The sequence below is a fragment of the Carica papaya genome, chromosome 8 (genome assembly GCF_054855325.1).
Source record: "Carica papaya isolate Zhongbai chromosome 8, ASM5485532v1, whole genome shotgun sequence".
NCBI classification, from domain to species: Eukaryota; Viridiplantae; Streptophyta; class Magnoliopsida; order Brassicales; family Caricaceae; genus Carica; species Carica papaya.
In genome coordinates, this window is record NC_142316.1 from 29,829,227 (window position 1) to 29,857,068 (window position 27,842).

The 27,842-nt window shown below is 35.4% G+C and overlaps 2 protein-coding genes across 4 annotated transcripts; both read right to left on the reverse strand.

Annotated features, from left to right (window-relative positions):
- Positions 1–1,214: 1,214 nt before the first annotated feature.
- EMB2004 (RNI-like superfamily protein) lies at positions 1,215–14,694 on the reverse strand. 3 transcript variants are annotated; one of them, XM_088208927.1, is made up of 19 exons: positions 14,546–14,694; positions 14,360–14,455; positions 13,957–14,257; positions 6,237–6,449; positions 5,842–5,900; positions 5,471–5,608; positions 4,766–4,840; positions 4,317–4,400; positions 4,165–4,226; positions 3,824–3,893; positions 3,166–3,241; positions 2,942–3,072; positions 2,587–2,646; positions 2,404–2,478; positions 2,184–2,288; positions 2,009–2,104; positions 1,838–1,918; positions 1,657–1,758; positions 1,215–1,582 (listed from the first exon to the last, which is right to left on the reverse strand). In XM_088208927.1, the coding sequence occupies exons 2-19, from the start codon at positions 14,405–14,407 to the stop codon at positions 1,514–1,516; spliced, it is 1,845 nt and encodes a 614-aa protein (XP_088065053.1). In that variant the 5' UTR covers positions 14,408–14,455; positions 14,546–14,694; the 3' UTR covers positions 1,215–1,513. The 3 variants fall into 3 exon arrangements, with proteins under 3 accessions (XP_088065053.1, XP_088065054.1, XP_088065055.1); XM_088208928.1 differs by lacking the exon at positions 6,237–6,449 and having other exon boundaries at positions 14,360–14,692; XM_088208929.1 differs by lacking the exons at positions 13,957–14,257; positions 14,360–14,455; positions 14,546–14,694 and adding an exon at positions 11,638–13,464 and having other exon boundaries at positions 6,237–6,456.
- Positions 14,695–18,701: 4,007 nt separating this feature from the next.
- On the reverse strand, positions 18,702–21,877 carry LOC148252791 (IAA-amino acid hydrolase ILR1-like 4). Its single transcript, XM_088209484.1, has 5 exons — positions 21,397–21,877; positions 20,418–20,543; positions 20,019–20,333; positions 19,748–19,876; positions 18,702–19,332 (listed from the first exon to the last, which is right to left on the reverse strand). The coding sequence occupies exons 1-5, from the start codon at positions 21,781–21,783 to the stop codon at positions 18,946–18,948; spliced, it is 1,344 nt and encodes a 447-aa protein (XP_088065610.1). The 5' UTR covers positions 21,784–21,877; the 3' UTR covers positions 18,702–18,945.
- Between the last annotated feature and the right edge of the window lie 5,965 nt (positions 21,878–27,842).

Consider the following 27,842-nt stretch of genomic DNA (forward strand, 5'->3'; position numbering starts at 1 on the left):
TAGTGTTAGTTAATAAATAAGACAATATATATGGAAACAAAAAATATATTATTGTATATGTGAAGGAGTAATCGAGAACAAAAGCAGGACCAGGACCCTTTCTTCCGTCTGTTGCGCCGCTTAATTTAGAGTCAAGCAAAGTTTTGACAAGGTTCTTGTTAGATATTTCCTACTGGGTTCCTGTCGGGTTCTACAAACCTGAAAAAATTAGATGACTAAAGTATTGCTTTCGGCAATTCATTACCACCATTTGTTTCCTTCCTTTTTGCTTCTATTTTCCACATCACGCCGTCCTACAATACTCAGACGAGGGGAAAAAGACCATGACTATGGGATCATGAGTATACAATCTTGTGAGGGATTTACAGAGGAAAACGATAGAAAGTGTCTCATCAAGCAAAGGGATTTGGAATTTACAATGGAACTCGAGAGAAACCATGTTTCTATCATTTAATAATAATGATTTCATAATAATTTAGCAACTTTGTATAAACATCACTGAATGTTAACATAACAATTATTATACAATTTTAACTAATTACTGCTGACTGAATTCAGATAACATATTAGAAAGTTACACCAAAATAATGTTAGCATCACATCTCCGAGGCATCCTAAGTTTTTCATTCTATATATCCAACCTTCAAAAAGAACCCATAACCAAAGCCTCGTGAATACCCATACCATTCAGCTCCCCTCCACTCCTCAAACATTAGTACCAAGAAATATTTTGCCCCACGAAGTGGGTATCCGCTCCAAGAAGCAAGTTTAACAACAATCCAAAAAGCCGGGTTCACCGCATAAGAGACCCACAAAGACAATCCATGAATTCCATGTCTTATCATCTCCCAATCCAGTTCCTAAGTTTCTTGGGCCATCCAAGAATTGTGGCTATATTTGTCTTATATTTTCTCACAGTATCTACTTTACTCATGCAATCTTCACTTTTCTATTTAATTTCCCAAAAATCTCGCTTCTACCAAATGCACCAATTATAGCATTATTAAATAGTAAAAGCTACATTAGTTTTACCTAAAATAATAAGCTCCTAATGGGTCTGATACCAATATTAACATCTGCCTACGTGGCAGGCTAATGTTCCCAACTTCAGGAAGATATGAGAAGTGTAGGATCAGTTAGTTTAAGCATATAATTCAGGGTATCATCAAAGCCTACCTATGTCAAATAGATCATAGCATCATGACACCACATACTGATTCAATAAACTCCAACTGTAGATTGCCAGCTGAAAATTCAGGAAGCAGAAAAGCTATTTTGGCTTGAAAAGCCAAATAAAAGAGAACAAAACTTATATGTTTATTGTTGACGGAGCTAAAGTCAGTATAAACAGCAGTTGCTCTTCCTCAATATGTGGATGCCGGTATAAGCTCAAAAATTATAACTTATAGTTGGAGCTCTTACCAAAATTTTGCCGGAAGAATATTCACAAAAGAATGATCCTTACTAAGATACTACCTTAAACTACTACTTGTCCTCTGTAAGCTGAACTCTCCTAGAAAAAAATGCTGACTTCTTTCTCACTCATCTCAAATACATGATCTCTTGCATCTGTCAATGCGCTCTGCATCATCCAATAATTAATCAGCATAGATGATCACTACAAATATAAAGAAAACAAGCAATGGTAAATGTTACCTGTCCAAATTTTGTTAGGAAGTTGTTGGCAAGATTCATTGATGTAATAGTAACATCTTCATTTGCCTTAAGGGCTTGAGCAATGGAAAAAGCTCCATCATCCTGAATATAGAGGTAAAATATGAAACAAAACAAAAAAATGTACAAGCAATTTTTTTGCAAGAGAAGATAACTTATTTACCCTTATTTCATTGAATCCTAAGTCAATTGATGTTAAAGCTTCATTCACCACTTTCAAGCTGCGAGCCAAACAGACTGCACCCTGCAAATAATATATCCATAAATGAGACAGATATAGCTAAAATGGCTGCCAAAAACAACAATCTGGCATCTTAATCAGTTATGTTGCAACTTCATCTCTAAGTCCATTTGCCCGCAAGTCCAGAACTGATATGGTATTATTGTACTTCAAGGTATCAGCAATTGCTTCTGCACCCTCTGGCCCTATCTGCAAACAATTTTCATATCACATTATCTAAAAACGAAAACATCAAGACAATTTACAGGAGTTGATATTAACAGCTTACCTGACACCATCCAAGTTTAAGGGTTTTTATATTTCCATGAAACTTAAGAACTTCAGATATCGCCTTTGCTCCATCAGGTCCAATGGGATTATAACCAAGTTCCAACTGTGTGAGAGAGAGAGAGAGAGAGAGAGAGGAGAACTTTACCATTACATCCAAATTCAGATCAACATGAGAAAGAGGAGAGAGAAAAAGATCAATTTGATTGCAACAAACTCACAGTTGTAATAACATTATTATCTTTTAGAGCTTGAGCTATAGCACTGACTCCCTCAGCATGGATGTTATTTCCACCCTGTACCATTAACACTGGTTAGTATCCTTAAAAGTGTGGTTTCTTTAAGGCCTTTATAATCACTTCAACAAATTACATCAGATATAATATACACGCTTCTCCTCTCACCAGGTCTATTGTTGTTATGGATCGATTTTGCTTCAAAGCATCAGCAATTTTTTCAGCTCCCTGACAAATTACTGAAATTGTCAACAAAGCAGGGAGATCCAAAAGCAAGCCATTTTAACATCCTGAAAATTAAACTAAATACTAATTTGACAAAAACAGAGAGGAGAACAAGCATATGAGCATTCTAACCATCTTCCATGCCATCCAAATTATAAGTACAGAATATGGCATTTGATTTTGTCGCTTTGATTTACAACTGAGATCATAGAAGAGTTCTCTTAACTATGCCAGAAGCAAATCAATGGTATATAGAACTGAAGGGGAGATTTCATTAATCAGTTTGAAATATTGATACCTCATCGCTAATGTCATTCATGTAAAGATTCAACCAAAGCAAGCTCTTGCTCTTCTTGATATACTCAGCAACATGAAAAGCACCCTTTGCACTAATCGAATTGTTGCCAATATCTAGAAGACTAAGTTTCCCTAATGGACAAATTGCACGTTAGGCTAACTGCAAAACTGGTGCACAAAGCAAAAGAACTTGACAACTAGTAATCAACATGGCAAAAGAAATACCTTTATGCGACGCTAAGCCTGACATCAAAGCCCGGACTCCTTCATCTCCAATAGAGTTTCCATGTAGATGAAGTTCCTGAATGCATCATTCAACTGCAAATCTTATTCATCTCTCAAAACCAAATGCCTTGCTTTCATGTCAAGATGTTTAGATCAATGTTCAGCAGATTGTGCTAGCTTATTCCATGTTCACAATGGCCAGCATTTTTTAGTTATTGATAAATGGAACAGTACAGTGTTATAAGGTTCATCGCCACTGTGTAATGGAAGAAAAAGCTACTGAAGAATAATCGAAAATTATACATGTATATTACGAAAACAAGAATTATGCCACCTTCATTTTGATGAAAAACTACAGAAGTATATTAGATTTCAGTTACTAAATTTCATTACCTTATCAAACGAACTTGACCATAATATGTTATCTTCTCTTGAAATTCAATGAAATAAATGAAACAGATAATATAAACAAATGATAATATAAATCTTATTTCATTGAAATCAGCTAACTGATTGACTTTTACTTAGAGATGTAATTAGGCATCATGTGTCCAGATAATATAATTTTTGAAAAAGCTACTAATGAATAATCATCAGTCTTGTAGCAGATCTTCCTAAACGAGGAAAGAAAAAGAAATGAAATGAATAGGAAATATACCCGCAAAGACTTGTTCCCTTCAAGGCCTTTTGAGAAAGCATTAGCTCCCAAAGGACCACCATAGTTGCCACTTGAACAACAAAAAAATATTAGACAAACTTCCAGATTAATTGATTCCAGAAAAGCATAAGAAAAGTTTTATACAGAAACTGTTGCAGGAAGAAAGATGCACCCAGCCAATTAACACAGATGAACTACATACTATGTCAAAAATTACTATATACAAATATACATATATATATATATGTACACACATAAACGTTATAACCTGTCCTCCATCAAACTCCTTCAGTCCTCCACCACCCAAAAGGAAAAAGGAAAATGTAAAGAGTTTAACTCACTTAAGATGCATACTGCGTATAGTATTATTCTCCAGAAGTGCTCCAGCTAAACTTGTAAATCCCTACTTCCATTTCAAAAGTTAAATATAAACAGGATCAGTTTCAAATTTTGGCCAATTCAATTCACAGGAAATCTGAAGACAAGGACATACAGAATACTCAATCATATTGTTATTTAGTTCAAGAACTCGCAAGCTTGAATTTTTCTTCAATAACTCTGCAACAGCCTTTGCACCCTGCATATAAAAGTGAACTTCAGACATATCATCAACTACAGAAAGGTGCTCCAGCCTTCAAGAGGCACACAAATCTATGGTCACATTTATTAGTTTAATATCTTCAAAGTGGTAAAAAATGACTTCATTAAAAGTAGAGACAGATGGTTATATCTTTTTGGATCTTTAATTTTGGGCAGGAAGTGTATAGGGTGGATGATTTTGGGTATATTATTGATTGGTTAACTAATATGTAATACCTTTGTATGTGAATTACACCCCCTTGGTGCCTTGTGAATATACACTTTCTTTTCATCTAAAAAAAATAGTTTTAATATAAAATATGAACTTTATTTCAAATATATATATATAAAATATGAACTTACCTCATCACCTAAATCAGTACTGTTCAGCTGCAGCTTTTCAATGCCAGCATTGCCCACCAATATGTCACACAAGCACTGTCAACATAAAATAGTTCTCCAGCACATAAACTTGACTGAACAAAAAAATTATAAAGAATAAACATTGAAAGAAGAAATAAATCAACAAGGAAAACAGAGGCAGTCCCAAAATCTTATGCAGCCAGTATATCATGGACATGCTCAAACCACATTGATTTAGTTTGAGCTCTTCCCTGCTTAAGGGAGCACTTCTCGTCTTTCAGTATCATTATAGCCTATATTTTAATTTATGAGTTACAAAATCACAGGTGATAAAAAACAAAGCTAAAAAACCTCACAAAACGAGTCAATAGGACAAATACAGTGTACATCTTAGTAATTATACTTGAAGCATCCCTCTGTAGGTCATAACTGAAAAAAAACAAGAAGTTCCTCACCAAAACAGACTTACAGGTTAAACCTTGCTATTCAAATAATAAAAAAACTATTAGTAACTCTCTGACATGCTGTTCTCAATTCAATATCGACAATAAATTACCAGAAAGGAAAAATATTACAGAATTTCAGTTGTTAGGACATAAGAAGGTTTACATACTAAATATGCATGTAGCTGTATGAAATATGTTGTTTGAATGTAACATCAATTTGTTTTCTTTAATAAAAATACAATGGCAGAGTTGTGCTAACCTTCGCTCCTTCATCTCCAATAGGGTTTCCAGAAAGATTGAGAGTCTTTAGAACAAAATTTGATTGAAGAACACCATCAAAAGCTCTCAAACCTGCCCCAGTAATTCCATTTGCAGCAAAACTTACCTCCTCTAATGTCTAAAATATAAAAGAGAGATATTAAGTAAACTCAAAAAGGACATCTACACCCAGCTCCCTGGATACAAGTATTTTAAGATGGCATGCTATATATCATTCTGGACAATGAGAGAAAAAACTTCAGCAATATTTTGTTCTTTTCTTTCCTTTAACAAGTAGTTTAATCATGATATAACCATGTAGGTCATCTTAAATGTCACAGAGTGGATATACACAAGTAAAGAACTCTTCACCTGGTTATATCCTAAGCTCTCCGCAAGGAAAAACAATCCTTCATCTCCAAAATTGCATCCTGCCAAGATTTTGTTGTAAGATCAATGCATTCTGCAATTTATACTCAGGGAGGTACAGGCCGCCTTGAAATTTTAATCAAATCTTGCCAGAAGAAATAAGACAACGAAGAAAGAGTGATGGAGCAGAGCAATATAAAGAAGAGGCTTTTGTAGACTGCCTTAGAGAAACAAACTTTGCAAGACCCTAAAATCGATGACTTTCATATCTAGACTGAGTTTGATTGGATTAAATGTCTACCAAACTATTTCATTGGTCCACAATATTGTAAAATATATGCTGGTAATCTCATAAAATCATATGCTACCATGTTGTCCATATCTTTCAACTAGCATACCTGACATGTCAACAATTCGAAATGCCCGAAGCTCTTTGGCAAATTCGTTAAGCTTCTGTTTGGACTCCCGATCGATCTTTGCTTTGAAACCTTGTAACAAATTTGTCCCTGGAGCAAAGGACCATTTCACTCCCTGTGAAGAAGGTTTATTTTCTGCAGATGAAGTCTTTGATTCCTTTGGTGCAAGAAGTTTCTCCACCAATTTCCACAAAACTGTCAGCTGAGGACATTAAATTAGTAAACCCACCAGCACGCATGACAGCAGACAAGCATCCATGATATCTTACTTTAAAAAAAGGCACTTAAATGTGATTATATGCATCCAGAACCCATAATAGGGACCAAGAAAATCTATCCAGTCACCTCCCCCTCACCTCCCCCCCCAATTTACCAAAATTGAAAAAAAGGAAATAATGGAAAGAAAGGAAACTAACTGCTTCTACATTCTATCACGAGGGTGAAACTAGTAAAAAGTTCAAAATACACATCTAGCACCAAATATTGCACTAAGGGAAGATGATATGGTTCGTGGAAGTTGCCGAGATAAAAAAGAAACCTATATGCTTAGAATTAAGCAATTTTTGGGTGGAAAAATGAGAAACTCTAACTAGATTGCTGCATAGACAAGGAAACCCAGCTTCTTGGCTCATGAGAAAGTTCCGAACACGAATCAATCTCAGCTGAATGCTGTCATCCTACCTCCAACTATAAAACGGGCCATTTCATGGACTAAAGTACTGCTGCCTGTTCAAACATAGCACCAGAGGAGGAGTAAAATGGGTGGGTAACTTCCACCAGCTAATGATGGCAAGTAGAAGCAAGACAGCAGCTGCCCTCCAAAATCACAACGATTGTCATTTGCGTACCACAAGAATAACTGAAGCTCTACCAAAAACCTTGTTTTCCACTGAAAACAAAGTCACAATTCAAAAATGGCAATGGCCAAGAAAAACTGAAACACTAACATGTTGGAAATGTAAATAGCAAATTCTGAGGTGACGCTACATGCGCAAAATTGCCTGAAGAACACTATGTACACTATGTACCACCTGTGTCACGGCCTAATCGCTCTTCCAAGGCATTGGCTGGAGCATAAACACTTAATTAAATTAAATAGCATACTTTCATTAAGACAAAAGTACTCAGAAATGTTACATCTCTTAAATATTTACATCAGCTACATACAAATACAAAACTCTAAAATTTTTGTTTTTCTTATAACAGTACAAAATACAAAACAAACTAGTAACATTGATCTAACTTCGAAACTTTCTCTGGTCTCACCGTTTACTTCTCAATGGTTTCCTTAGTGCCTGAAAGGTGATGGGGGTGAAATCTACAAATTCTGTAAGCAGATATCATGACACACACAACTAGATATATGCAATATATATGTAACTTTCACACACATCAAAACATATATAATATACAAGTCAACTCATTAAAACAATAAAGTCATAGCACTGCATTGTACAATGAGCTGCACGTGTCATGACTATTATGGAGAATCAGTTATCCATAACCACTTACTACACTATGCGTGGGCCGATAGCATCCTGTGACTCCCTTGTACCAGACCACACAACAAGTACAGCACCCAACCACTTCACACGTATCCGATCACACAATAGGTACCATCAATAGATTTTCCATACTCCCGAGAGTCCGGCCAGTGTATTGGTGCACCTTCCATACAGCGTCCTGTGACAAACTTGTACCAGACCACACAGTAAGTACAGCGCCCATCCATCTCACATGTACTTAATCACACAGCAGGTACCATCCACGGATTCCCCATATCCTCCAAGGTCCGGCCAGCGTATGAGTACACTGTCCACATAGCGTGCCTAGCATTATATAAGAACTGTGCGAGATATGAGGTCTTGAAGTGAAGGCATGAGCATGGCTTATTCTTTTTGTAAAAATAAAAGTATAAAGTTGTATTGAAGTAAAGGTGCCAAGGGGGCACCGCCAATTTACAAAAATTTGCAGATCTATTAAATAATCGACAATAGAGCCGAGATCATCAAAGCGTTCGATGATGTCCTAAAATAGTGGACCCAAAATAATAGAACCAGTTGTCAGTGATAATTCTGAAGTCGACTTCTTTTCCTTCGAAAGCACGATTGTTTCTTTCCTTCCAAATAACCTAAAATATAGTGAGAGCAACGAGTCTAAGAGTTTTCTTGTGGCAGCTCAATCCTTCCCAAGCAAGTAACTCATCCAAAATTGATTTATGTTTGACCCAAGATAATCCCATGAGGCCAAGAATAGTAGACCTGAGGTTGTGAGAGACCGGACATCCTAGGAGTAAGTGATTACATGTTTCATTCCTGTTTGAGCATGGCTTATCCTTGCGGTTTTGACCTTTAGGGTTTTGAGTGGGACTTCGATAGGGCCTAATATGGTCCAATCGAGCACAAATTTAGATGGTAAGTAGCTGAAACCATGTGGAGCACGTGAAGATAAAATGGGTTAGGAACTTATAAGGATCAAATGAGATATGGCCGCTTGCAGTGAAGGAAAACTCATGGATTGCGTTCTTAGGCCTTATGGGCTTAGATGGGCCTAAGGTGACCTAACTTGACTCCAAAGGGGCCCAAATTTTGCATGAAAGTTCCTGAAAGGAGGATAGGGCAGTAAGAGAAGTTTGGATAAGATTAGAAGGGTCTAGAGAGCCTTAAGGACTAAGGAAAGGAAAGAAAAAGATAAGGATGAAAGCATGAGGTGTCATGGTGATGTAACGTGGCAAGCTCTTGGTTTGCCACATGTTTTTCCTTGCTGACTCATCTTGAGGCCTCCTTCCGTATAAATAAAGGGATGAGGGAAGGGAAGAAAGCATTCCAAACCATGAGAATAAGAGGGAAAGAGGGAGGAGAAGAGAGAAAAGCCGAGAGGTGAGAAAGTGAGAAAGGGTCGTGAAAACTGTGAGTGTAAGTGATTTTAAGGGAATTTGAGGGTTTCTACTTGGGGAAATTCTGCCCAGATTGTGAGAAGAAAGGAAAGGAAAGGTTCAGGAAAAAAAAAAAGAAAAGACATGAAAAGAGGAAGGAAGCTCTCGGCCAAGAACAAGGGTGACCCGTGAGCTTGAGATAAGCAATTCTCAATCATTAAAATTCAGTTTTTCATGAAATTTTTATATTATTTTTTGAATGATGTGAAAGATATTTTTGAAGCTAGAAATTGCTCAAAAATATCTCAGAATTCTGCCGAATTTCGAGAAGAAAAGACCAAGAATTAAGCCGGAACTCTGCCGATGTTCATATTACGTGTTCCACAAGGTATAGCGTTTTGATTTCCTTTTCTTTAGTATAAAATTCCGATATGGTAAGGGTATTTTTGAGTGTAAAGGGAGATGTTGCTGAAATTTCGATAGGAAATTAAAGAAATCTAAGGGAAGACTTTATCCAATTGAGAAGAGAAAATTGACGTATTTATACAAAAAGACTCTGCCAAAATGACTAGAGAAAATTGAGAAAAATATATGGGGAGACTTTACAGGAATAAAGAGAGATTAAGTTAATTGCATGGGATACTAGGTAAGTAGATATCGTGATTGCATCAGCATATATAGTTTTGACGTACTTTTGATAGATTTATGATTTGAGCATATTGTGACTTTGATTTGAGAAAGCATGTGATGCTTTAAATGAATTGTCGTATTGTGATTTGAAATCCTAAATTAGTTTTGGGGTGCATCACTTACAATGGGGAGAGAGGTCTGGTTTCCACCTACATTATACGGGGCATATTGTGTGGATAGTGTACCCCTATGCAGACTGGCCTTAGGTTCAGGGATACGGGGAATCCGTGGATGTTACCTGTGTGGTACGTGTGTGACAACTAGGCACTGTACTTGCAGTGTGGTCTAGTACAGGGCAGTTACGTGGTGGTTGGGCATTTTATTTGATGCGTGGTCTAGTATAAAACAGTCACAAGATATTATGGGCCCATGCATAATGTAGTAGGTGGTTGTGGGTAACTGACTCTCCATAGTAATGATGGCACACGTGGTTCATCATACAATGCAGCACTATAACACTATTGCTTTGGTGAGTTGAACTATATATGATATATGTTTTGATGTGTATAAAAATTATATACATATTGCATGTATCTAATAGTGTGTCGTAATATCTGCTTATTGGGATTGTGTATCTCACTCCATCATTTCTTAGAGATCCAAGAAATCACTGAGTAAATGGTAGTACATAGAGAAGCTTGAAGTTAAAATCTACTAAGGTTGATATTTTGTATTTTTTTTAGATTCTCATATTTCGTATATGAAAATGATGGGAAAGTGAGTTCACAATCCCAGTAAATAAATATCATGGCACACTGAGTTAGATACATGCAATATACATCTATAACTTTCACACACATCAAAACATATATCATATACAGGTCAACTCATCAAAACAATAAAGTCACAGTATTGCATTATACAAGGAGCAACACGTGTCATCACTATTATGAAGAGTCAATTAGCCATAACAATCGATTACGTTACGCATAAACCCACAGAATCTCGTTACTGCCATGTACCAGACGACAACACAAGTATTGTGCCCAGCCAACATGTAACTACCCTGTACGAGACCGCACAGCAAGTACAATACCCGATTACCACAAACATATCACACAAGTCCCATCCATGGATTACTCATACCCTCGGAACCAAGGCTAGTCAGCATATGGTTACACCATCCACACAACATGCCAAGCATAATGTAGGTGAGAACCGAACACTTTCCCTTCATAATACGTTATGCACCTCAAAACCAAATCCACATTTCATATCAAAATAATGCAATTCATTTAAAATACCACATATTTTCTTAAAATCAAAGTCACAGTATACTCAAATCATAAATGCACTTACATATACCGAAAATATGTAAAAACAACATGTCATGATACCAAAATATCTACTTACCTCTGATCTTATTCAATCAATTTAACCTCTCTTTATTTCGACAAAGTCTCTTCTATATTTTTCTCAATTTTCTCTAATCACTCAAAAAGAGTCTCCTTATAAATACTTCAATTTTCTTTTTTCAATCGGGTTAGACTCTCCCCTTAAATTTCTTCAATTTCCTACAGAAATTTCGGCAGCATCTGCCCTCAGGACAATCTCCACATTTAAATTCAAACATACCTTTACTAATAGTGGAATTAATTTTATACAAATGTAGCCCCAAAATCACATACCTTGTGGTACACACAATTTCAACTTCGGTGGAGTCCCAACTTAGTTTTTGGGTCTTTTCCTCTCGAGATTTCAGCAGATTCTAAAATATTTTTGTTCATTTTCTAGACTCAAAAATACATCTCACATTACTCGAAAATCAATCTCAAAATTTCATGAAAAACTGAATTTAAATGAGTGAGAATTGCTTACCTCAAGCTCACGGGTCACCATTTTTCTTAGCCGAGAGCTTCATTCCTCTTTTCCTCTCTTTTCTTTTGCTTTTCCTTCCCTCTTCCCTCTCATTCCTTCCTCTCACAATTTGAGCAGAGTTTGCCCAAGGAAAAACTCCCAAATTATCTCAAAATCACTCGCACTTATAGGTTTCACAACCCTTCCTCACTTTCTCCCCTCTCGGCTATTCTCTCTTCTCCTTTCTCTTTCTCTCTTCTTCTCACAGTTTAGAATGCTTTCTTTCCTTCCCCCATCTCCCTATTTATAGAGGAGAAGGCCTCAAGATGAGTCAGCAAGGAAAAACATGCAACAAGCCAAGAGCCTGCCACCTTACCACCATGACACCTCAAACTTTCATCCTGATCCTTTTTTCTCCTTTCCTTAACCCTTAAGGCTCTCTAAACGCTTCTAATCTTATCCAAATACCTCCCATCGCCTTATGCTCCTCCCAGGAGCTTTCATACAAAATTTGGGTCCATTTGGAGCGAATTTTGGTCACCTTAGCCCCACCCAAGCCCATAAAGCCCAAAACTACAACCCATGGACTTACAATCACTTCGAGAGGTCATATCTCCCTTGATCCTTATGACTTTCTGGCCTATTTTACCTTCACACACTCCATGTGGTTTCAGCTACTCAGCATCCAAATTTGGGCTCAACTGGACCATATTAGGCCCATCTAAGGCATACTCAAAAGCCCTAAAGGTCAAAACTGCAAGTAAGGATAAGCCCATGCCCATCCTTTCACTTCAAGACCTCATATCTTGCTCAATTCTTAATCCTTTTGGGCAAACTCTAGCTTCATGTGTTCCTTAAGCTGGCAGTTGTCACATAGTTTTGGTTTGCGCTTAATTGGACTTCATTTGGCTCATTTATGGCTCGCACAACCCCAAAAGGTCAAAATCACCACCTATCACTGTGCCTCTCGGGTTTGGCTCTGTTTCTCCCAAATTTTCTTCTATGAAAATTTTTTTCTTTCCACACACTTCTTCCTTTATGTCTTGACTAGTTTCAACCAAATTTGGGTTTCAAGTTCCATGTATTTTGGTCTCGGGACACCAATCAAGCTGAAAGAGTCAAATTAGGATTTTTCAGGAAAAATTTCTCTTTAACTCGCGGGTTTTGATTTTTCTCTCCACCTTTCCCTCATCCAAAAAATTTCTCTTTTGCACTTTTTTTTCTCACATATCATCTATCATTCCCCACAATTCCAACTCCAAATTCTACTGATTTTCGGCTCAAGAAGTGTTTTTCCCTCGAAAGGTCATTTTTCTACCTCACTAGGGGGATTTTCTCCCACTTAAACCAAATTCTCATTTTCTCTTCCAATTTTTAATCCAAGCATCTTTCTCACTTTTCGAAGATGTTTTTCAACTTTCTAAGATGTTGTTGAGGCCTTGAAATGCATTCCTTGGTCAGGAAACTTAATGTCTCTTTTGAGGGAAAAATCTTACTTTAAAGGATTCTCGTTACCCTGTTTCTCTCATAAATAAGTTCTTATCCTTATTATAGGTTCTTTTACCTACATGTTTTCATCCATATACCCATACCAAGCAACTAGAATTTCCTTCGAAAATTCCGGGTCGCTACATCCTCCTCCCTTAAAAAGGAATTTGGTCCTCCAAATTCGACTAAGCAGGGGTCACAATAGGTGTGAGTCCTCGACTTTATTTTCCTCTTCTGGTTTCCAAGTGGATTCTTCATCAGAGTGGTGCTGCCAAGAAGTGTGATATCTTTTCTTTTTACCAATAGAATCGTTCTGGACCATGATATCTTTCTCTGGGATCCAGTGTCTATACAAGGATTTCGACTTCTCCAGTAGGGTAATGCATTAAATATTTACCTAAACGTGTAGACCCTTGAACGGAACACATGTTAGCCGTAAAACGGTGGTGTCTAACTAGAAAAGTAAATGCTTGAGTTTGAGAAGCTCATGGTCCAATACACCTGTAAAACTCACATAGGATAAGAGGTATTATTGAACCAAACAAAGTAACATGCAAGAAACCAAAAACAGATAAACCACCTGAACTATTAAGACGAGTAAAGCCTACTCAAACCATAAAAACGCATGGCGAGCCTATGCAAAAGGTTTGGTTAAGATGTGTCAAATTCCACCAAAGATACAAATGGAACCTAAACATACATGTCGTCCAACTATATTTTCCAAATTGTCCACACTAACTATCCTTCTATAATCAGTTAAATTGCAGATAAAAGATTTTCCAAATAAATCACTCAATCAGAACAATGAATTAACAACTGGACCCCAACTTCAATGAGTAGAAAAAGGCATACCAAAAGTAACGGCGATAAAAGAGCCGGCCGGCACAACAAACGATGTAATCTGATTGACGGGAGTTTTGGACAAAGCAGTCTCGCGCTGAGACTCCGCGTAAACCCTGCGCCCGCCGGCTCCGCGCCTAGGACCCTCCCCGGCGGGGTAAGCCGCCGTTATCATAAAGCCTCCGAGTCCCAAACATCTCCTGCTGGTGGCAAATGGCACCGTATTAGGAAACAGCGAAACGCGGCAGATGGCAGCGCTGCCCAACGGCTCAAACTGCAGCTGGCGTCTATGGCGGTGGGACCCGAGAAAAACCTGCAAAATCAACGTATAAAATACATAAGAGGCACTCTCTTTTTCCTTTATCTAACGCATAAGAACTGGAGCGAGCTTATAGTGTTCGAATATGTGTCTTACCTTGGGGTGAGAGCACAGAGAGATGGGATTGACAGAAGTGGACGCCATAGACAGTGACTTAAATGCACATATGAGTAACGGGTTCTTACCCTGAACCTAAAAGAGAGATTGTTAAGAATTGAGCAAGAAGGAACAGAGAACGAGGTGGAGTTGACAGAGATACACAGTGCAGGCGGTGCAGCGTACTTAGCGGCGGTAGGTGGGTGTCCTGCACTTAATCGTATGCCGAGTAGGGAGGAAATAATACGGTGAATCGATAAACTTTTTGTTATCGGAGAATGATGGAAAAGTCACAATTCAAAACCGGGGTGAATTTTGTTGGGCTTAGCTCTATTTCCTTTGCTTTTGGGCTAGATGCTGCCCATATTTAAGGAAGAAGTCCGCCGTGACTCATATTTATAATATAGTTTTTGGGAGGTTAAATATTTTACAATTTCTTTTTAAATTAATATTTTATAATTATTTTTCAAAGTCATCTATGTATTTTTAAAAATAATTCAAATAAATTTTTTTTATTAAAAATAATTTACTTTATTAGTTAAGTCAAACATATATTACGATGTGGCATTATTATTAAAATTTATTGACATGTGACATATATTATATAATTTTTAATAATATAATTAATTTATTAAAAATTAATTATAATCTCGCCAACCCACCTCTTATTATCTTTTTCACTCTATATAAATAAGAGAGTTTTCTCAATACAAAAAAAAAAATAAAGGGAGAAAGTGAGGGAGAGAATTGAGAGATAGAGTGAGTGTTGCTTATTTTTACTATTTACATGATTGTATAAATGATTGTATGTAAAGTTAGAAATTTTGTGAATGTAAAAAAAGAACACAATTCGTTTAAATTTTACAAAAGGTCTTGTAAATAATTTATTTATATTTATTGCTAATGATAATATATCTTAAATGTAGTTGCAAATCCACCGTCAAAAGGTCTCTAGCTTGCCTCATTTCTCTAATTGCCTAGCACCGCGAGTGTATCATGTCGTTATTGCTCCCAACAGTCTTGTTATGTACAAGGTTTATTTGTCATTTCTATTGTCAATGTTGTCCTTAACTGTTGACATTCGCTCCCTCTTATCTTCTCTCTTACATTTACTTTATTTCTTTCTTTCTCTTTCATTTATATCAATAAGTAAAAAGTATAATATAAAACATATAGATTATTATTAATTTTTATTTTCACTAAATTAAATATTATTTTATTTAAAAAATTTATATATATTGTATGTTATATAGATATTATGTGAAGTTCATATATTAAAAAAAATTAATAATTTATCATGTTATAATATACATTTGACTTAATTAATAGCATATCAAATATTGAATTGATATAAATTCAGCCTGAATCGAATGGAATCAAAAAAATTTATTTGATCTTAAAGTGGACCAAAATATGCTCAAATTTTTAATTTTTAAATATATTATTTATATATCAATACTTTAATTTTGAATATTAAATAACATATATATTACTATCTTATTTAACATTTTAATATATTATTTATATAATATTTAGTTAAAATATATTGATCGGTACATGCCAAATTGGACCAAATTTAAACTAAATACAACTGAAATTTTTGGTTCAAAAATTTTTGAAATGAAGACCAAACCAAACATTATTTGGTCTTGATCGAATAATGTTCATCCCTAATTAAATGGGTTTATCATTCAGAATGGTTTAAATTTATTTACTTTGTCAAATTAATCTTATTAATATATTTAATGCATGGTTCGAATAATTTTCACCCCTAATTAGATGGGTTTATCATTTAAACCGGTTTAAACTAGTTTAATTTGTCAAATTAGTCTTATTAATATATTTAATGCATTAGATATGTGAATTTATTAAAATACATGCATAAGAATATATGTATAATAGATATAATATAATATAATATATAAATTATACATATTATAATATGTATTCAATATATATATTAGATGAGTTAGTTCAAATTTTTTATTAATTAGATAATTTAATTTTGTATGATAAATAGGTCAAATGAGTCTAAATAAATTGATCTTATAAATAGGTCGTTTACATGTTTATAAATCATGGCGTGTTTACTTAATAGATTGTGTATGTATTTATATATCATGGCCTATTTACTAAACAAGTTATGTAGGAGTTAAAACTAATAATCATTTGCACAATATATTAACACAACTCTACACATTTTACCACTCCCTTGATATGAAATAATTAGTCGATACCATGTATTATAATCTACAAGAAATAAGATCAAACTTAGAGTTGTGCCTGAATTTAATTTTCAGTTAATAGGTAGATTAATGTTCATGTCTGAAATTTATTCATAGATTATGTTTTATAATTAGTTTGAGTTTATTTATATTAAAAATTATAGTCAAAGTTACATTATAGTTATGAATTGGGACTATATTCAATATCGAGAATTATATATAGCAAAATTTATCTCCCAATTCTTTTATATTTTAAAGATTAACTTAATTAATTATTAATTCAATTATTATACCGTGTAATATATGAAAGTTACGAGTAAATATTTCTACTATAAAATATCAATGATAGTTTTGATTTCATCTGCGTGCTTATTTAAAAAATAATTATTTTTATTAAAAATATTTAATATGATTCAAAATGTAAATTTATAAAATATAAATAAAAATATAACATAAATCGTGTCTTATCTCTTTTCTTTTCTTTTTTTTTTTTTTGGGTTAAATTTCGAAATTTTCTGCATCTTCTTCGAAGTAACAGAACCAATATTTATTTATTTATTTATTTTTTAAAAAAGAAGACTATTAGACAAGGAGCAATTTGGAGTTAAAAGTGCTGCAGCATGAAAATTGCTATTTTTATTGGGGAAAAATAATATTTAAAAATCTGAGATTAAAAGAAATTGAAAATGATGGGATCATATTTCCCTTATCATCCAATACATGACAACCAATCAAATCATGCACTTATCCTCGGAATCTTCTTATTTAACGTTCTCGATTTCCTTCCCAAAATTCAGTGACTCAAACTCTTGTAGATGTATGCATGAGAGGATTACGATCAAAATCAAATCCAGAATCCGACTTATTCTGGAAACTGGGTATAAACCTTCTCCAATTTAGTACATTTTCCAATACAGAGTCTGCCTCCTTCCTTCTCTATATATACATCGGCTTCAATCAAATCTCTGATATCTCCAACCTCCATAGTTTCGTAGCTCATAAACCCAATTTTACAGAGAACCCGCAGAGATGGCCGCTAATTCAGGAATCAAGGCAATTATCGTCTTGGCGTGTTTCGCTATGTTGATGGCGTTTGCTTTAGCGCACGAGGCTCATCATCACCACCACAAGCCAGCTCCTACACCCAGCCCTACACCGTCACCAGTCCCGGCTCCGGCTCCCGGCGCACCGACCTCTTTTGGCACCGCCATGTCGCCCTCCGTGCTGGTTGGACTCTTTAGTTTCATCGCCGTTGCTTTTGGTGTGAGAGACAGGGTCTGATCCGGTGATTGATTACCTTAAGTTCCTCGATCGGTTTTATGATATGATTAGTTTTTATTATTTGTTAGTTAAATGTTTATGAAAAATACATTATTATTATTATTATTATTATCTACTGTTTTAGCTTTCAATAATTTGTGTAATGTATGTGTTTAACTAATTCACTTTAGATAGAATTGAGAGCTGTTGTTTGTTTGATTTGTAAAAATATAATATTACTTAAAAGTTACATACTAATTTTTACTTATATTTAAAATTTAAATATTTTTTATTTTTTTATAAAAAAATCTTAAAACAATTAAGTTAAATTTGATATGCAATTAATATAAGATAAAAAATTTATTTTAATTCAAATATTATTTATAGATTCTAATTCTCTAAAATTAAAATTAAACGGTGAAAGCATCGTTTTTCTACCGACGGCGACTTTTGATGCGTGTGGAAAAATCATTTGGGAGAAATGTTAAAATCGACGTCGTTTTTACGAAAACATGCATTATTTAATTTTTTAAATAAAATGGAGACGAATATTTGTGACCATAAAATATTTGAAGGAAACGATAATAATAATATTTTTCATACATTCTAAAAAATAAATAATGAATAAGACATCATCATGACCAATCACTCCATATTTCATTATTTGCCTTTTTAGAGATTCTTGTAATATTATTATTCATCTATTGATTCATATATCAAAATTATTATACATTTGTCTCTTAATCATTTGTTTTATTGAAGGAGGTATCTAATTCTTTTTTATAATATGAGTTATATATTATACAACAACAATAATAATATAAACAAAAATTGCCTGGATAGTCCATGGAATCCAATTCAGAAGACTACCTCAATTTTTATATATATATTAAAATACTAAACAGCTTGAACAATGGGATAAATGAGCTTAACTTCAAAACAATTGCAAAAATGGGATGAAAAATTCTACAACAATGGGTTTAAACCATTTGCTTCCTTCCTCTTCCTGCAACACAGCTCCACCATATCCCACAAACAAACCACCCAGAAAATTAAACTGCTAATTGAAATTGGAATATTTACTAACCTTAAAACATATATCTAGCGGTATGAATCCAATTCTTTAGCTGAATTCCAAAGATATGAATGAGCAAATGCCGCATATATGGATGCTCCTACAGGAAGCACATCCTCATCGACAGTGAAGTATGGGCTGTGCGGAGGATATACTGATCCTGTTCTCTCATTTTTTATGCCCAACAGTAGGAAGGATCCAGGTACTTTGTCTAAGTAGAATGCAAAATCTTCACTACCCATGAAGCTAGGAGCAAGTTTTATGTTTTCTTCCCCTAATATCTCACCGGAGACGTGTCTTACATGCTCATAGATTTTCTCGTCATTCGTTGTTGGTGGGATTGTTGGATGTTCACTTCCCGAGAAGTCGATCACAGCAGAGCACCGATGTACAGCTGCCTGTGCTGTAATAACCTGGCACAATAATCTGATATCAAAACCCATTCACAGAGAGTAGACAGGTATATCTGATTCCTATGTACAAAAAGTTTGAATAAGTGCCTCAGGAGAAAGAACTCACAAAGTAATTGCTTTCACTTTTATTTTTTCTTCTATAATTTTTTTGACAAAAATTCAGAACAAATCAATCATATTTAAGGGATCCTACGATTAATTAGTCCTCTGGAGTATCTAATAGTTAGTTTCTGCATGCCAGTTAATATCCCCAAACCATCATATGTACATGAATCTTAGTACATTATGAAAAACTTTCCATAGTTTCTAGCAGGGGCTCAAAGAAGAATATCTTGAAAATTGAAATAGACGGCCTCTTTTCACATATCTTGGATTCGTGATTGATTAATGGCATCAACATCATTTAATTATTTACCTGTTCAATTCTCTCCCTGAGTGCATTGAAGCTCCTCTTGCCAAAAGCTCTGTACGTTCCAGCTATCGTCGTTGAGTCTGGAATTACATTAAATGCAGTCCCTCCATGGATCATTGCAACAGAAACTACCTGCAGCATCCAAAACCCAATGAGACAAAAGATGGTTTAGATTTCAAACTCTTATACCATGGATGCAGAATCAGATGGTGTATATTATACCAGATCAAAGCATATGGTACAGAGCAATCAACAAGTAACTGCAAGCATATACCTGAGAATCTAAAGGGTCCACCTCCCTTGAGACAATATTCTGCAAGCTAATTACAGATGTAGAAGCTGCCAAGATTGGATCAATAGAGTGATGTGGGATCGCAGCGTGGCCCCCTTTACCACTTATCTCAGCCTTAAAGCTCCCACACCCAGCTAGAAATGCTCCTGGCCGCGACGCAACAACACCAACTGGATATTGATGCACCAAATGCATTCCAAAAATAGCCTCTACATTGTTAAGCACCCCTTCTTTGATCATCTCTTTGGCACCCTCTCCTCGTTCCTCAGCGGGTTGAAATATTAGGACAACAGTGCCCTGCATTTATACAAATACATCCAAACCAGGTTAATGAAAATAACTTTCAGTCACTCAACTGAGTTTCGAAACAATTAGATTTACCTGCAATGTTTCTTTCAGTTTTGTTAGTATCTTTGCAGCACCAAGGAGCATGGTAACATGTGCATCGTGGCCGCATGCGTGCATTTTGCCATCTACTCTGCTCTTGTTCTCCCATTCAACCAATTCCTACATAGAGATAGTGCGGTAAGCTATATGAACATACTAGTTAATTAACATTCCATTGAACAAGAACTAATGAAAGAACTTGACAGATCAATCAGGTCTAACCAAAATTGGAAAGAAACTGTTGCACACTCAAATGGTTTCTGGTGATTAACCAAACTCTCTAAACCCAGGTTCAATTCAATCATGAAGCATTTAGAGGAAAGACAAACATGAAACCAACAAAAAACAATCTAGAAACAATGAGATTAAACATACCACATGCTCAATCTCGATAGTCATATAAATTGATCTCCAATTTATCTATAAACCTTACATGGGTTTCACAAGATAGGCATTTTTCCTTTCTTTTTTTCTTTTTTACCCAAGTGGACCGCTTGGATTTGACAACACACCATTTATTGATAATGTTAATCAGCATCGTGTGATAGTAACAGAGCCAGGAGTGAAAGAATGATATGTATCTTTAAAAGCATGTACTCATCACAGTCTCTCTTCTGTTCCCTCCTTTTATCACAGTGTTGAGTCAAAGAATACTATAAGTTTCTCCTGGAATAGTTTAATACCCATCACATGGTGAATCCTAGGAAATCAAAGTACATCTATGGAAAATCTTTTAAAGAGAATTCCCAAGTGGGTCCATGATTAACCCAGCCAAACACTAATTATTTCCTTATAACTTGTTCATACTCTGTTCATCCTCAACAAGCAAGACAGCCAACAATAAACAAATTAAACAACAAACACCCAAAAGAGAAAAGGAAGTCTTTTCCCCCTTTCCTCTTTTCACAATAAATATATACATACACATTTTTTTTAATAGGTAAAAACAATGAAGAAATCAAATAAGTCAGACCTGAATTGGCAGAGCATCCATATCAGCTCTCAAAGCAACAAAAGGAGGAGACCCAGACCCAATCTCCGCCACAACACCGGTCTTAGCCACCGGCCAGCGATAAGCAACACCCAATCGGTCAAGCTCACTTCTAATAAGCTCACTAGTCTTAAATTCTTCATAGGCAAGTTCTGGGTACTCATGGATTCTCCGCCTCGTCTCCTTCATCCATCTCACCGTCTGCTCATCATTTGCTAACCCGATTATCAGCTCTTTTACCGACGAATTTTGGCATGCTGTGGCAATAGAAACGAAAGATTTCTCATGGGAAGAGAGGCGGAAGGTTAAAGAAGAAACCAAGGATATACAAATGGAGATTAACAGAATTTGTTGCAGAGTATCCGCCATGGCCACGTTATGCTTGTGGAGTTTCTAAAACTGCCTTTGGCTAGCTATTTATGCGCCATAAATTTTCCTCAGCACCTGTGATGTAGAGGGAAGAGGAGGTATATCATACACCTGGAAGTACTGTACGGCCTTTTCTCATAATTAAAATCGTTTTTAGTGTGTTTTTTTTTTTTTTTTTTTTAACATCATCACCAGATAACGCAATAATTTCTTACTGAAGCATAAATATTTTATTTTTGGTAAAAAATAATTTTTTCTTAAAAATTTTATAAATCGTAACTGAAAATTGTACATTTACCGTGTAAATTAAGTTGAAAATATTTCAAATTGTCCATTTAAAGAACGTGAATAAAATTTGAATACGTATTTATCTTAAATTTGAAAAAGCAAAACTTTTTATCAAGTGTAGAAGATATTTTGCTTTAGGAATGTTCAGACTTGTCTTTAACAATGTTTTCGTTGAAGAAAACCACCGCATCACGTGCTTTAAATCACCGTTCGACTGACGTGCCTCCTTACGTAATCCACCTCATCCACGTGGAATAATCTCATACATTTGTTTTTCTTTAAATGATAATTTATACGATAGTATTTTATTTTTAATATATTATTTTTTAAAAAAATAATACATTACTTTTCACACTATATAATTTACTTTTTTTTCCAATTTGGTATATCAAAATTAACCGACATTATCAATACATAATTACATATTTATAATTTTTTTAATATTTTAATAGCACTAAACACTCTATTAATAGTTAATAACATTTTAATAATAGAATTTATAAAGAAATTTTTGTCAAATGAATTATGAAAATATGATCCTATATTTGAGTTGTATGTGTGATATAATTAATTAAATAAATAAATTTTTATTAAAAAAATAAAAAAACGTGAATTAAATTGAAATTTTCGTAAAATTTAAAAGTTCAATAACAAAAATGTATTTAATGAATCTACTATAAAAATGTAAAATTTTAATTATGGTGTTGACATCTTTTGTTAAAAAAAAAAATAGCACTAAGCAGTTTATTTATTTATATATATATATATATACAAACCAAGAGTTATATTGGTTAAATAAATTTTATCACATCAGATCTAAAGTGTAACGGCCCCAGAATTTTAAAATGAAATATGTGTATTAAAAAGATCAAATGCGGAAGCGTAATAAAAATTTTGATTAACATCCCTTACACTAAAATAAAAAACGTGCTCAAAGTATAAAAGAACAAACTAACTAAAAGAGAAACTCGAAAATGAAAGCTATAAATATAACTACAGAGTCTTCAGGCGTCCCCTTCGTCGTCTTCCTGCGGAACGGGCTCGGGAACAATATCTTCCTGATCTGAAATGATTAAATAAGGAATGAGCTACACCAGCCCAGTAAAGATATCACACTATCTCACCGTCACGAAGGTAAAGGTGGGTAGAAAATACAAAAAGACCAATGGAGCATAATTTACAACAAATTCTTATCAATAATAAAATCATTTACTATCCACTTACCTCAGTAAAATTCATAAAACAATATACAAAAGCAATAACATTATCATCATCATGAAATCATGTGAGCTGTATAACATAATACTTATCACGCCTCTTGCAATTCAATCATTACACAACATATTTTTTCTCATTTACCAGCCTACTAGTATTTATGGGGATCCATAGGAGTCCCGCTACCCGTGAACCCTTAACACTTGTAATCAGATTCCAGGGTCGTCCCCATACCCCGTCCGGTATGGGCGCCAAAACTATAAACCTCAATACCCCGTCCGGTATGAGGGTGAAACGGACCGTCCTCATACCCTGTCCGGTATGGGCGCCAAAACACATAAGGTCTCCATACCCCGTCCGGTATGAGAGACCACAATCCCGGTAGGGTTCCCTACGGACCCGGTCCGTCCACCATCTCCCAGGATATCTAGTCAGACTGACCACATTATGCAATTATCAATTTACATAACCTTTCATTCCCCTTTTCCCCAGTCAGCATCATCAATTCACACACAAACAAGCAAACCGGTAATTTATGCCAAATAAGACAACATACAACATCGGGTTCTCAGTCATTCAACCCATAATCAATAAAACAGTAAAATATGCACATGAAACTATGAAATGAAAACATCAGACCTCATACTGCATTTAAAACCCTAAAATAGGCCAAACAACAGCTAACCGACAAACACACCAGACTCGGGCTCCATTAGCGACCTTAAACAATTTCACACATCTGTTGATTCATGAAATACCGTTTTATCATTTATTGAACTTTAATACCGTGATAGGAAATAGGGTGAGGGGTCCTTACTTGTTTCGGGGTCCGAATACGGCTCTACAGTGCGTCTGCAGGCTATCCTTAATTTTCTCTGAATTTTTCTCGGGGAATTGAAACGCACTACTGGTACTTGCACGTGTCCCAAAAAATCCCAAATTAGACCCAGAGCCCCTTTCGGCCAATATCGCAATTCCGGCACGGCGGCTCTGCCGTGCTCCGACGACGGCGTCGCCGCTTGCGGCAGCGATTCGCCTCGGGTTGGCCGTTTTCGGCTATTTCCGGCCGAATTCGGCCACACTTGCATCGGTCCTTGTGATAAAACAACCCTAGGGCCCTCGGGGGGTCAAAAAATTATGAAAAACCGAAGCTTACCGGCGACGGTGCTCTCAGGTGCAGCGGCTCTCCGGCGAGGTTCGTGTTTTGGTGATTTGGCTCCGATCAACCTGTAGAGAAAAGATTGGTGATCACGGTGATATAAAAATTGTATCAAACGGAGGCCGGGAAGGGCCTCATCGGAGGCAAAAATCGAGGAGGGGCGCGGCGGCGCTGCTGGGTTTCGGCCGTGTTTTCCGGCCGTTTGGCCGGGATTTTGGCTCCGATTTGGCCACAGGGGAACTCAGCATTGAAAAACGAGCTGGGGGTATGAAATTTACCTTGATCGAAGGTCGGAAAACTCCCTGGTGCGGCGGCGGGTGGCGGCGGCGGGCTCCTCCGGCGTCTGGTTCATCTTCTCCGGCGAGGGCAGGCGGCTAGGGTTTTTGTGGTCAGGTGTTGGGGTTTTATTTATACCCTTTTGCCTTTTAATCATAGCCGTCCATCTTGATTAAATATGGACCGTTCGTACTTGATTGAATCTGGGTCGTCCGTGCGCACGCTTGATCTGGGCCGTCTGTGCACGCGGGGACGCATCTGGGCCGTCCGATCGCGCGCACGCGGATCGCCCACGTGGCCCGTTCCCGGGTCGACGTGGTCTTGCCACGCGGCAGGTCCTGGTTGGCCAGGGCTACTGACTGGGCTGCTGACGTGGCTGCTGACGTGGCGCTGACGTGACACAATTTTCTTAAATTGCGTTTTGACCTCCGGTTTCCGATTTTCTTTTCAAAAATACTCACAGAATCCATATTTTCACCCCTTTTTCCCAAAATCAATTTCAATTAAATCCAAATAATATTTTTACCCAATTTTATCATTATTATTATTTTTATTTTTACAAAAAAAATTAAATTAAATTAAATAAATCAATTAAAATAATAAAATTATAAAATAAACTAAATAAAATTAATAATAATAATAAATTAAAAAAAATTAGTGGGCGTTACATAAAGGCTCTGAACTTTAAAAAAAAAAGTTATAAATTAAATGTAGAAGTAAAATAATAGAGATACAAAAATGTGTCTTTTAAAAAAACAAACGAAAATTAAAGAAATAAACAAAAAATAGATAATTGAGCATCCTAAAACGACCTTAACTATCTTTTAAAGGGAGTTCAGATGGTGAACTATTCACAACTCTTTTGTTGATCGGGATTTGAATCTTGGTATTTTTTATATGAAATAGTTAATGAAATGATGAGATACACTAGTATAGAAAAAATATTACACTACTCACCGATACAGAAACTGAAGGTTAGTAAAAATTATAAAAATAACTAATATAACTCTTAATTTAAATAAATTCATTTATCATAAAGAAAACCATTTATTGCATATTTACCGTTGCGATATTTTCAAAATCGATCTATAGAGATAATAACTTAAATAACATTATAATCTCATATTCAACTAAATAAGAATGATAACTTTCCATTTTTATCTCCTTACTGGTATCCTTGGGAGTCCATAGGGATATCCTACTACGTGTGAACCAATATCTAAACTTATCAACTAACTAGCTATCCTCATATCCCGTCCGGTATGAGGTAACGTTCACATTAGAATTTCTTATGTACTCAGTTCATCCACCATCTCTCAGGATATCCAGTAAGACAATTATTCATTAATTCACATAACCAAATAATTTTCCATTTGCATAGTAATTTGAATTTCACAAATCAATCGTAAATCACACAAGATAAACAATATATACATCAAGAAAACACAACTGAATCATTTAACAATTTTAGTATATTATCATATATTTAAATCTGTAAATTTAACAATCAATTAAACATGACAAATAAATAACTAATCGGTTCCGGCTTTATTAGTAACATGTAATTATTTTCAAAGTTTTATAGATTACACAAAATATCATATTATTGATTATTAAGATTTAATTTCATAACAGAGAATAAAGTGATGGATTCTTACCCGAATTAGTGTCCGAAATACCGAACTTTCTATTGCACCTACTAGCGGTCCCTGTGTAACGACCCCGGAATCCAAAAGAAATAAATAATAACTTAAGTGCTGAAGCGAAATAAAAGGGTTAAGGTTTGCATTCCTTACATAATAACTTAAAAGTACTAAACAACATTACAGAATTCATCCTTTTAAAAGAAACACAAGAAATAAAGAAATAAACGAAAAAGAGAAAATATCTACCATCTACTCGTAATCTTCTTGCGGATTGGCCTCTAGAACCTGGTCTTCTTGATCTGAAATAGTTAAATAAGGAATGAAATAAACTAACCCAGTAAAGATATAATAATATATTACAGACACAGAAATAAAGGTAGGTATAAAAACAAAAACAACTAATAGAGCACTAAATTTAGCAAATTCATCTATTAATCATAAAATCATTTACCGTTCACTTACCGCAGTGAAATTTTTTAAAACAACCTATACAGACAATAATATTATACGGATCATAATTTCATATAAGATCAGCAACATAGCATATACCATAAATTTATGCACATCATTAAATAACCAAACAATAACTGTTACCTTTTTACGAGCCTACTAGTATCCATGAGGGTTCATAGGGATGTCTCCGCTACACGTGACCCATTTCTTTTAACAATCTCAATTACGGGCTGTCCTCATACCCTGTCCGGTATGAGCACCAAATTATTAAACCTCAATATCCTGTCCGGCATGAAGGTGGAGCAGGTTGTCTCCATACTCCATTTAGTATGAGCGCTAAATTATCAAGTCTCCATACCCCGTCTGGTATGAGACAACGTTCACGGTAGGGTTCCCTATGTACCCAGTCCGTCCACCATCTCCCAGGATATCCAGTAAGGCTGTCATTCCATCTATTTATTTAATCACACAACTTTCTCGTTTTCCTTTAGTCTTTATTTTCTAAATCAACCATGATCACAAAAAGCAAACAAACATGCATAAGGGAATGCAATTATATCTCAATTTTTTAATCAAACAATAGTCACATAAGGCAACCATTCATGCATTTAAACCATAAAATTGATAAACCAGATACCATCATACTTTTAGACTGTAAAATAAATCAACAGAAATTAACAGAGAACAATTTCCAGTTCAGGCTCCATTAACAATCCGTAATTAATTATGCACATTTATTTAATTTGCACAAATACTATATTATTATTTATTTAGACTTCAATTCTACGATAAGGAATAGGGTGAGGGATCCTTACTCGATTTGACACTCGAAAAGCTAAGATGTTTACTACAGCTACGGGCGGTCCCTGAGTTTCCTGAATTTTTTTTTTCAGGAATCGAAACGCGTTAATAGTATCTACAAATATTCCAAACAAACCCAAAATCAGTCTCAGGACCCACTCGACCAATTTCGAAATTTCGACACGGTGGCTCCGCCGTGCTCCAGCGATGGTGTTGCCGTC